The 11,871-nt window shown below is 34.6% G+C and overlaps 1 protein-coding gene across 2 annotated transcripts; it reads right to left on the reverse strand.

The window, feature by feature from the left end:
- Positions 1 to 1,700: 1,700 nt before the first annotated feature.
- LOC109190164 (valine--tRNA ligase, mitochondrial 1-like) lies at positions 1,701 to 11,399 on the reverse strand. 2 transcript variants are annotated; one of them, XM_019340610.1, is made up of 23 exons: positions 11,058 to 11,399; positions 10,598 to 10,739; positions 10,457 to 10,507; positions 10,304 to 10,375; positions 9,913 to 9,975; positions 9,572 to 9,741; positions 9,368 to 9,440; positions 8,872 to 8,937; positions 8,680 to 8,763; positions 8,218 to 8,295; positions 7,726 to 7,809; positions 7,539 to 7,618; positions 6,507 to 6,564; positions 6,133 to 6,435; positions 5,856 to 6,026; positions 5,414 to 5,613; positions 4,513 to 4,912; positions 3,844 to 4,095; positions 3,261 to 3,761; positions 2,913 to 3,019; positions 2,603 to 2,702; positions 2,263 to 2,411; positions 1,701 to 2,157 (listed from the first exon to the last, which is right to left on the reverse strand). In XM_019340610.1, exons 2-23 carry the CDS (start codon positions 10,598 to 10,600, stop codon positions 1,992 to 1,994), a joined length of 3,231 nt encoding a protein of 1,076 aa, XP_019196155.1. In that variant the 5' UTR covers positions 10,601 to 10,739; positions 11,058 to 11,399; the 3' UTR covers positions 1,701 to 1,991. The 2 variants fall into 2 exon arrangements, with proteins under 2 accessions (XP_019196155.1, XP_019196154.1); XM_019340609.1 differs by having other exon boundaries at positions 10,598 to 10,791; positions 11,058 to 11,384.
- Between the last annotated feature and the right edge of the window lie 472 nt (positions 11,400 to 11,871).

Below are 11,871 nucleotides of genomic sequence, written 5' to 3' on the forward strand. Positions count from 1 at the left end.
TTTTCTTCTCAAATATAAATAGTTGAAATCCAACCATCAACCCCCAGATTTCAAAAAACTCTATTTTTTCTCCCAATTTATAAACTTTATAAACCTATCTAAATTTAATAAAATTATTTTTTTCTTCATTATCCTATATTTTCCTCATACCTAAACTCTACCAATTTTTCTCTCTCTCCTAACTTTACAATCTTCCTCTTAAAATTCAAAATAATATTATTTTTAATTCATTATTGCTTGTTTATATTGATTTTTATTTTTTCTATGAATTTTTTATCCCTAACTTTCTCTAATTCTCCCTAAATACATGAACAAAGTAATTTTTATGTTTATATTCGTAATATATATATATATATATATATATATATATATATATATATATATATATATATATATATATATATATATATATTAGATTTTTATTTTATTTTATGCAACTTGTATTTATATTTTCAAATATTTTATTTGATCAATTCTTTTATTATAAATTTTATTATTCAATATTGTTATGAATTTCTAATGAAATAATTTTTTTTATGTTTATTAATAATATATATATAAGTAATTAGCATATAAGTCTCAACATACTATGGATAAAAATAATAATGTTGAGAATGTTGATGTGGGTGAAGAACTATATAATAAGAAAATTGTATGATATATTATAAATGTTTTGTAAGAAAATTATAAATGATAAGAATCAAAATCATTGAAAGTTTGTAAGGATGTATTCAATTTAGAATTTCAATGATTTTTGTAGACTTTTTAAAATAAAAAGTTCATAAAAGTCTATAAATGTTTTTTATATAGACTTTTCTAGATTCTTATAAAGTTTTAAAAAGTTTTGAACGACTCTATGAAAGTCAATCAAAGTTTATTAAAATCTATCTTTTTAAAAGTCTTTAAAACTATACAAAAGTCATGATTGAATACACCCCTCTTAGTACAATTAATAGTTGAGATTTGAGATTTAAAAGTAAAATGTTTTTTTTTTTTTGAAAGGAAAAGTAAAATGTTAAGTGGTACTAAGTTTAGTAAAATTAATAATTGAGATTTAAAAGTAGAAGTGTTAATGTAGTTTGAAAAACTATATCTTTCAATTCACGCCATTGTTAGAATGTTAGTAGAATTATTTATTTGATAAGATTCTTAACATTGATGATGTTGCAAAAATCGCGCTTAGGCGCCGATTAATCGGCGCCATTGCGCCGTCGCGAGGAACGGCTTCCGCGGCCGGCCGTCTAGACCGTCTAACCGGTCGGTTCGGCGGTTCAGCATTTTTTTTTTTTTTCGGAAGGCATAACTTTTAACTCGGTTGTTCGATTTGGACAATTTTTTTTTCAAATCGCGTATTTTTTCGAGATCTATCCACCGCAAACAGCCGAAGACGGTTTGGTCCACTAATTTCTCAAAAAAATGCTTCTTTAGCTCTTAATTTTAATTTTTTATGTATTTAGATGGTTTAAACAATCTTTTGAACACTTTTACAACCACTTTCGTAAATAATTTCTAAGAAACAACTATAGAAACCTTATGTTTTATTACTAAATTTTAAAAAATTTTAATTTTTAATTTTATTTTTAATTAAAAAAAATAAAAAATAATAAAAATAAATAAAAATAAAAAATAAAAAATCGACGCCTAGGGTGTTTTGCAGCATTGATGACTGTGAGGATTTAAAGTCTCAGTTAGTGCAACCATGACAACAAATGAGTGAGGATTTAGTGTATAGCTGTATTTAGCATCAATTGTTGTATCATAAAAATAGACACTAGATAATTTCAAAAACTAATGCTAGATGATGGCCTGGGTATACAAAAGCAGAAGGGTTGGATTCCATCCAATCCTCGCGGAGCTGAAGCAGCCGGATCATTCACTTTCACCGCAAAGAGTGAATACATTTCAACATGGACTAGTTTCGAATGAGTTGGAAAAAGTATGTGAAATCAATTTCATCCCTGTAAAGTTTGAACAGATGTGCTGCAAAAAATTTAGGTGCTCGCGATTTGATTTTCCAGACGCCCAATGTTTTCTTCGAATAATTGCAGTTCCCGCATAAGGGCAGTCATCTTCGACATATTCTCGTCGTGAACATTAGGCGGAACTTTCTCTTTGTATCCCGATGCACTCATAACCTTTGATAGGTTGTTGTGTTGCCTGCCAGAATTAAATTAAATGAAAGTGTCTAGAAAATATTGAGAGAAACTACTGCAAACATTTTACTGAGATTTTAGATGAGTTGAGTGAATCTATGTCTGTCACCTTTTGGTCTCCTCCATCTTTTTCCTGAGCCTTTCAAGTTCTGCCTCTGGATTAGTGGAACTTCCTTTTTCTTCTAGGAAAACTGTAAGGGATTCATCTACAACTTCTGTCAACCATCCAGTTGGAGCAGCATCAATATCACACGAGACCTGGTCAAAGTAAGTTTGCATATAGCAGCAGCATGTCAAAAAAAAAAAAAAGAACAGGAATTTATCATATAGCCTCAAGTGAATTTATCATCAAAAAAGAACTAGAGTGAGTGCCTATAATTATATAACATTACATTCACATCTCCTTATCTCAGCTTGACTTCTGCACACAGAATTCACCAACCACATACCTTCAATGATGACAAACTAGCCAGTGTAGAGATCTCCAACTCCCGGCTTTTGACTATTTCCATAAATTCATCTGTCCGACACAGCACAAAAGCAGCTCGCCTGGACACAGGAAATTACACTTTATATTTTCAATCAGCACAAATTTAAAATCTTTAAGTCCTAACACATTGTACTTTCAACACACTGCATAGGACCTTCCAACAAATAATCTCCTATTCAGGAATAAGAGACTTCCAAATAATATAGCTATATTAGCAAGAAATTACTATATTGCCAAAATAGAGTATAATATCATTAATGTTTGTTTACCTTTCAAATCTTTCTTTTGGAGGCAGCAATGCCCTCTTTGACCGCAGCCCTTTCACTATAGATGTTACCTTTTCCATCTCATCTTCAACTTTATCATTATTCCAGCTCTGCAAAAATAAGATTGAGTTTAAAATGCCATCTTTAAGACACATTTAAACAAGCATACAAAAATTGTTAATTGTAGGCAATTGCTATCATGATGTCACTGTCCATTATATGAACTGGGATAAAACAATTTGCATGACAGAATGGCAGCAGCATTTAGGATACAAGTAACAATTATCTGTTATGCTATAAAATGCTACAAAGGAAATCCACCAATTCCTTAGACATGCACACAGATCTCACCTCAACAGTTGAAGGATATTCACTTATAACTATAGATTCTTTTTTGGAACAATCTCTCTTAGCTGGAAGACGCTGCCACAGTTCCTCTGTGACAAATGGCATGAATGGGTGAAGTAACCGTAGCCCATTATCCAAGCACAACCATAATGCATCCTGTGCAGATCTTTTTGCAATTGCAAATGATGGATCATCACTACCAAAATATGGCTTGATTACTTCAATAAAGATGTCACATAATTGAAATTGCCACCATGAATATACTGATGTTGCTGCATCAGAGAATTCAGAAGATTCTAGAGCTGACACTGTCTTTGATATGGCCTTGTTTAGTGCTGAGAGTATCCATTGGCAACTAAATGGCATGGTATGTGGGACAATTTCTGCTGGAGGTATGTAATCATCTCCTAGTTTGCTCATGGCAAAGCGAATTGCATTCCACAGTTTGTTACACCATTGACGATACCCAACCACCCTCTGAATGTCCAGATTGATTTTATCTGACTGCAAGAAGAAATTAGACAAATTACCAAACTTGCAAAAGCACTGAAAGAACCTGGAAAAATAAGTCAAGAAACTCATTAACCTGAGCAGTGTACGAAACAAGGGCAAAACGAAGAGCATCTGCACCACATTCTGGTATACCATTAGGAAAGTCCTTCTTCTGACCTTCTTTAGCAGTTGTCAACTCCAATGGATCTAAGTTTCCTTCCTCTAGTCTCTTATGAAGACCTTCAAGAGCAATACCATTAATCACCTCAAGTGGATCAATGACATTTCCTAGAGACTTGGACATCTTACGCCCATGGGCATCACGAATCATTGGATGCAAATATACCTTCAAAGTTAAAGTCCAATAGTCAAGTTTTTCCTAATATATGTGGAAAAAGCATTACAGCATATTGAAACTTCAAAAAATTATAAATTAAGATAAACATTAAAACATGACATAAGTTTTCAAAATCCTCTTGTATACTCAATAAGTTTTTTTTTTTTTCATTAAATTACTTCTACTAAAAGGACCAGAAAACAGTGAGGACTAATACTCATCCTCAAGATATAGACACTAGAAATTCATGAAGGAAAAAAAAAATGTTTATCGAATCTTACTTCATGAGGTTTAGAGTTAACGGTAAGAGGAGTAAGTGCAGCAAAAGACTTACTTTTATGAAATGTAACACAGCAAAAAGAACATCACTTTTAATGGAATAAAATACCACATTCCACTGATTTATTTAATACAATAAAAGTTCACCTTTGTAAAAGGCACATCACCTCCCAGCTTGATTCCCAACATCACCATACGAGCTACCCAGAAAAAGAGAATATCATGACCAGTTTCAAGAACAGAAGTTGGGTAAAATGCTTTTAAATCCTCAGTATCATCTGGCCAGCCCAATACAGATAGTGGAAAAAGACCAGAAGAAAACCAGGTGTCTAGTACATCAGGATCTTGAGACAGCTCAAACTTCTTGCCAAATTTTTTGTGAGCCAACTCTCGAGCCTCAGATTCATTTCTAGCAACCACCCAGCGGTCATCATGGACACCGAATTCCTGCTGTTCATCACCCTCTAACACCACATACCATGCAGGAATGCGGTGACCCCACCAAAGCTGCCTTGAAATGCACCAGTCACGGATGTTATCAAGCCATCTGTGATATTCAAAACACAATTTTATGTTTGCTCACTTAAGTAAGAATGAAATGCAAAGAAAGTAACTCCAAGAGAGATGTAAATGAATAGAGAGATTTGGGAATCTGCATTCCTTTGTCAATCACTTTGAACTACTTACCTCATCTGATATGAATGAAATCCAGGCCTTCAGAATACATGTAATAAAAATTTAAAAAAAAAAAAAAAAAAAAAAAATTCCATATATATGTGGGTGGCTAGGTGTGAATTTATGAATAGATGAGGCATCATCTATGCTGAGTACAGTTTATCACAATTATTCAGGTACAAATGGTGTAAAAAGCAAAAAAAATAGATTGCAGCAATCATATGTCATATGGCCATCAACTTCTGAAACATAAAATAGCATGCAATTGACTTATATAGAAAAGGGAGTGCCTTCAAAGAAAGCACTAAAAAAAGTATCTCAACTACTTATATATAAAGGTAAAAGGCTTGTGTACAATGGTTCAGAAGTTTACCTCTTCCAATCAGCAGCATATTGTTTCGGGATTATCTCCAATTTCCTATTATTTTCATCCATAACAACATCAAGTGCCTGCTTTGCCATGCTTTTACAGTCAACAAACCATTGAGGTTTAACTAGGGGCTCCACTATATCATTACTCCTTGAACAAATACCAAGACGCATTTCATTATTTTTAGTGTCTCTATAGAGGCCCTGTATTAAGCAAAACATAAAACAGTATATCTCAGATATGTCTACCTTCCACAAAATCAAAATTATAAATTTCATAAGTCAACCGAGGGAGTTTTCACTATAAAGCCATAGCAAAGTTCTACCCTGCAGACCATGCTATCAAGTTGCAGAGCAAGTTCACCACCATCTTGGTCAAGAAATAATAGGAAAAAAAAAATTAGTGCAATCTCACAACATAACTAATTTGGATATGCAGGGGATACCTTTGCTTTTAATGCTTCAATCACAGCCACACGTGCTTTAAAACGAGGCATCCCTTCAAAATCTGGACCACCATTGCTATTTATTTTCCCATCATCAGTTAAAATGCTAATGAGCTCAAGATTGTGACGCTTCCCAACCTCAAAATCATTTGGATCATGTGCTGGAGTTATCTACATAGATGGTTAGAGGTACTTAATCAATGTTGAAGATTTGAAGCATATAGTGGATGACAAGAAATCAGTCCATACTATCACATAGTACAAAGGTAAGACTCACCTTAACAGCACCAGTCCCAAAGTTCATATCTACAAGGATTTCATCACAAACTATTGGAAGCTTTCTTCCATTAAATGGATGAATAGCAAATTTTCCATGAAGATGGCTGTATCTTGGGTCTTCAGGATGGATGGCAATTGCTGTATCACCAAGCATTGTTTCAATCCTAGTGGTGGCCACAACAATCTCACCAAGCCCTCCTTCTAGAGGATAAGCAAATGAAATAAGAACTCCAAATTCCACAGGTTCTTCATATCCAGGAACCTTAAGCAATGTTCTCTCTTTAACATCTATATAATCAACCTACAAAAACAGAGAAAACTCATTAAAATTTTATCTCTGAACACATCTAAAGCTCAGTGGGACAAACAAACCTCAATATCAGATATTGCGGTGCGCAAGACACAATCCCAATGCACCATACGCGGAGCCCTTTTGTCAAAGATAGTAAATAGTTATTGAAGATTTATATTTATTAAAAAACTACCTCAAAAAGGCAGTCAAATGAGATGAAAATTCAATTAGAAAATGGCAAATGAGAGTATGAGACTGTTATGTTTCAAAAAGCATTAATATGCATACCTATAAAAAGACTTAGGATGGATTTACTAACTGAAGAAATTCTCCATTTTTCAAGAGAGAGAGAGAGAGAAAGAGGAAAACATAGAAATGTTTACTTGTACATTTGTCCAATTTGGAAAACAGAGAATGGCAAACCAAACTTGGAGAATTGAAGTAAATGCAACCTTATATTCATTTCACTTTCAACAACGCAAGTTCATTAGGGAAGATGGAGTAAACTCAAATTTGTGGGCACAATAATCATTTCAGTACCAAATATGAATATATCAATTATATCCCTTGATAAATGACAATGAAGTAAACTGTAAACATGAAATAAGGCAGTGGCACGATGTTCTGTGCTCCCGTCATGGGCAAGAAAACATGAAGAAAAAGAAAGGAAAAGAAGAAAACACTGGGTTTGCTTGAGACCCAAAACTCCCTTAGACCCTTTTTGGATTAAACTTCTGCTTGCTTTTCATTAGAATTGGTTCCCCTTTTTATAGGGTAAAGTACAACTCATAGAATGACTAAATAAGCTAAGTAATCTGCTGAAATCTTCTAAGTAATTAAACTACCTAAATTAATTCGAAGACTAAGAATAATAAGGTAAATAACTACGGAGTATTTAGTAATTTCTAAATAACTATTTATTAGTTTCTAAATAACAATTTAGTAATTTATTAATATCTAAACTATGTAATATAATAAAATAAGACTTCCTCAGCATGTATCACATGAGCAGGGGGGAAAAATCAGAACTTTAACCCCTCTCAAATAGCAGTAATATTGTAATAGTGCAAACAAATACTATGCACTGATCTCAAATGAGAGAAGATGCTTACCTGTAGATAAGAGCTTCGTTGGATAGCCTAACAAATGCTTCAGTAACAGCTTTCGAACGTTTTTCATCCATGGTAAAGCACTGCATCAGTAAAAGCAGTAAGGAAATGAAGAAAATTGAGGCAGCTCTAGGGATTTATTAACTATAGACAATCCCCATATTGGTTTACTGGACATATAAGATGTTACCTCACGGGACCAGTCGAGAGATGCACCCAAGCGTCGAAGTTGTTTCAGTATTGTGCCCCCATATTCATTTTTCCAGTTCCACACCTATTTAAAAGAGAGAGGAAAAAAAACCATTAGCAGATCTAACAAATAAATATAGAGAGTAGCAAAAGCTTCTCTATTACAAAAATGTAATGTCAGATCTTAGTAGATTGAATAATAAATAAATATGGAGATGAAAACCCTTCAACTAGACAAATGTATTCATAAAATTCAAATTATGGTTTTTTTTATATAAGTTAGGTATCAATATTTTATATGTACATCATTCCTTATAAGTTTGTACTCAATAGTTTTTTAAATGCATGTATATAGTTTGATTTCGTAGCTTTCTGAGTTTTGTAACAACTAATGTGTGTCCACACTTAGGCTAGCCTTTAAGTCAGCTCATAAAATATAAGGCATTAGAATACAGAATGTGCTGGCTGCAAGGCATGGTTAGTTTGTACTCACTTCTGATACAAATTTTTCACGGCCAATATCATGCCTAGTCAATTTCCTTTCCCGCATGATCTTCTTCTCCACGACCACCTATGTTCAAATTTATGCAATATAATTAGGGAAAAGAAGGCAGCAAAGGAAATGTTCAATGAACATATAGACTAAGATAAGAATCCAGTATCACAAATTATGTGCCAAATTTCAAGTACTATCACAAACCATGATCACCAGCATTAACAACAGCATCATTATCACACACCAATTGAATTTTACATGGTTTCGTATTTTCTTTATCATTTTCTGATAAGAAACATTCTCTATTTTCATGTGAATCATGTGATCATATCATTCAAGACAATTTCTTCTAGCTTAAATCAAATGTGCATTGACTAACAATCAATAAAATAGACTAAAGGTAAAATATTATATTGATAAACAATCAAAAAAACAAACTTGAATGGTAAAATATTATACCTGTGTTGCTATTCCAGCATGGTCCATTCCAGGGACCCACAAAGTATTGTACCCAGACATTCTCCGCCAGCGAATGATCATATCCTTTTGTGCAAAAATAACAATCAAATTTGAAAAGAAAAATTTCTCCATAATAGTTACTTCGTAAATGATAAACCCTCAACACCTCAAGCATGTGTGTTATTAAGATACCTCAATTGCAGCAGTCAATGCATGGCCTATATGTAGTGCACCGGTAACATTCGGCGGTGGCAAAACCTACATTTGTGCATAGGAAAAAGAGCATTCAACTTAAGTCACATTACTGAGGAACAAAAAGTGCTCAAAACAGTGTAGTTCCCCCACTTCTCATTCATGCTTCCTCCCCTTGCTCACCTCCATTGATCTCATTTTCACTCACATGTCCGGTTTTATAGTGTTTACATCTTCAGTTCAAGAACATGTCATGATAACTCTAAACCACAGTTCATCTTGTCTTTTCCCATCACCAGATGTAATACAAAGAAACCCTCATTTCATATTGACTTACGTTCAACACTAAGCAATAACCATTAAAAGTGAATGTCACCTTGGTTTACTAACTTGAAAACTTGGAGTCTTGGACTGTTGTTTGAAAAGACTAAGGCTTAATTGAGCAAGCCACCAATAATCACAAAAACAAGCATTTAAAATAATTAGAAAAACTTACAATTACAAAAGGTGGTTTGGAGCTGCTGGGATCAGCAACAAAGAATTTTGATTTTTCCCACCATGCATACCACCTATATCAATACATATTCTGAATTAGAATCACACGGCTAACTTATCAAGAAAAAGTATAACACAAGCACTGATTCAAAATTGAATCTACCATAAAGACACGAAGTAGCAAAAGCGTGATAACCAAACTCACGATTTCTCAACAGCATTAGGATTGTATGCCTTTGCCATTTGAGTGGAAAGTTTTTTCTTCTCCCCTAAGGGTGTTTCAGGATCAACGAAATCCTCTGGATTCTCTTCTCCACTCTCTCTTTTTGAGCTTTTCTTCTTAGATGTCTTGGGAGCATTGGCAGCTTGTTGTGCCTTCATAATATTAAGAGAGTCAAAGAAAAAAAATCTGGCAATGATATGATAAAGTTTAAATGATGTTATTCTCTTCAATGTTGAGAGGAATGACAGAGACAGGTACTGCACCCCTTCATATATGCAGGACCGAAACAATCACAAATGGATGGAAGGATGGTTCAAATTTACCTGCAGTTTAGCTGCTTCTGCCTTTTGTGCAGCCTTGAGTTTCTTCAGTTCTTTCTCCCTAGCCTAAGATAAGAAAGAAGATATTCATCACTGTTTAGAGCAAAGGTACACTACCAAAAAAAAAAAAAAAAAAATGCACAGTAACAACATTCATTCCATTTTACTGCATTCTATTCAAGATGAGGAAGATTATGAAATTTCCATTTTATCTCAACTTAAATATGCCATAAACGTCAGCTTCCAGTTGGGAAAATCTAATAACAACTATTTGGAAGCACAATAAGCACCAAAAGATTGAATTAAAAAAATTTATAAAAAAAAAAAGATATCATAAGGAAAAATTGAATTCATGAAAGCAGTGAACATAACACAGATTTATAGGTGCTTAAACCTTTTCCTCTTTCTTCTTCTTCTTTTCGAGCTCTTCAGGAGTCAATTGTTTTCCCTCTGACGCTGCCACCACCTATGAGAAAAATTAATCGCGTTAAGCTGAGAAGTATATCTGCAATTGCGTATACTTTAAAAAAATTTAAGAAACTTTTACCCCATTTTTGCCATTGTTCTCCATTTCCTGAGATTTTGTCTCTACTCCAGCCTATGAATCAGCAAAGTGAGTATAAAAGTATAAAGCACCAAAAGATTGAATTTATAACTTAATTTGAATCAATCTGCATTTGGAGCTCACCATGGTGGCTGCTTTAGTGGTCAATCGACGAGCAAATGAAAGATGCTTTGAGACTTGTCGCTCCGCAAGGTAGGGCGTGAAGCAAGAAGCCGGTAGCGGCAGTGATGGGCGGCGGATTATAGTGAATGAATGGTTTGCAAGACTGCGGCGGAGCACAAAACTAGAGTAAGAAGCCGTAATGGAATCGACTCACCCTGTAGATGTGTGACGTCATAAATTACTTTCACTTGTGAAATCTTATCTTATATAATATACTCTACAATAAAGCACAAGCATTTTGGTAAAGAAAAAAAAGGTAGTTTCTTTTTTTCAGTTCATCGATCGAAGTTATTAACGGTTTGGTCTCTAGCTGATAAGAAGGGTCCTTAATGTCTTCATCCCAGAAGAATTCTGCCCTAGTCCAATTCCTAATGTCGTACTTGGAGCCCTTAATTCAGAGGTGAGCTCATCATAACTTTACCTCGCAATTTTTTTATTCTCATGGAAGGGGAAACACTGCAAAATTCACCGAACCGTTTTAAACACTCCACTGTGGACTGGTGGAGTCGTGGTGGCCTGGAGCAGAGTCGCCGATGACGGAGAAGATAGTGGACGGTGGCCTGGAGCAGGTCCTCGTGGACGGTGGACGTCGTGGTGGCCAGCCGCCGATGGAGGACTGCTGGACTGAGCAACCGGGGGTGGGGTAGGGCGGTGTTGCAGTGAGCTGTGAGCCTGTGAGGCCTGACGGCCTGAGGAGTGAGGAAGAATGGGGTGGGAGATGGAGAATGAGAGTCGAGAGAGACAGAGGGGGGCTGAGTTTTAAGAAAGGAAACTAGGGCTTTCTTCAGATTTCATTACATATTACTCCGTACAATTTACATTATATATTTATTATTTATACTAGTTTTTAGAGTGTTTGGTTGGAAGCAACGAATTAGGTTGGAAAAGAATTGCAATTTGGTAAGAAAATAATAAGGTGGAAATAATGTAGAAATTCAAATTACAGGGAATGAGAATGAAAGAAGTGATAAAAAGACAAAAATATCCTTGTGTAATAGAGCTGGCCAAATTCCGGACCTAAGCCTCGTTCAGCACAGCTCGGGATCGACCCATAGTATACAGGGCCGTTCCCGTGCCGGGCCTAGTCCGGGCTGGTTTCGGACTTCTTGTGGGCCGATACCGGGCTAGGCCCGCAATTTGTTATATTTTTTAAATATATAATTTTTTTATAAATTAATATATTTTGTTTAAAATAAGCTTTGAACTGTTTTTTTTTTTTTTTTTTGAAAACCAAT

The sequence above is a fragment of the Ipomoea nil genome, unplaced genomic scaffold (assembly GCF_001879475.1).
Source record: "Ipomoea nil cultivar Tokyo-kokei standard unplaced genomic scaffold, Asagao_1.1 scaffold1572, whole genome shotgun sequence".
NCBI classification, from domain to species: domain Eukaryota; kingdom Viridiplantae; phylum Streptophyta; class Magnoliopsida; order Solanales; family Convolvulaceae; genus Ipomoea; species Ipomoea nil.

What these genes read in the sequence shown, in the direction of transcription:
- LOC109190164 (XM_019340610.1), bottom strand. An exon ending in AGAAGAAGAAAGAGGAAAAG is followed by an intron (nt 9,976 to 10,303) that starts GTTTAAGCACCT and finishes TTCTTATCTTAG; the next exon opens with GCTAGGGAGAAAGAACTGAA. An exon ending in CCAAAAGAAAGATTTGAAAG is followed by an intron (nt 2,703 to 2,912) that starts GTAAACAAACAT and finishes TCCTGTGTCCAG; the next exon opens with GCGAGCTGCTTTTGTGCTGT.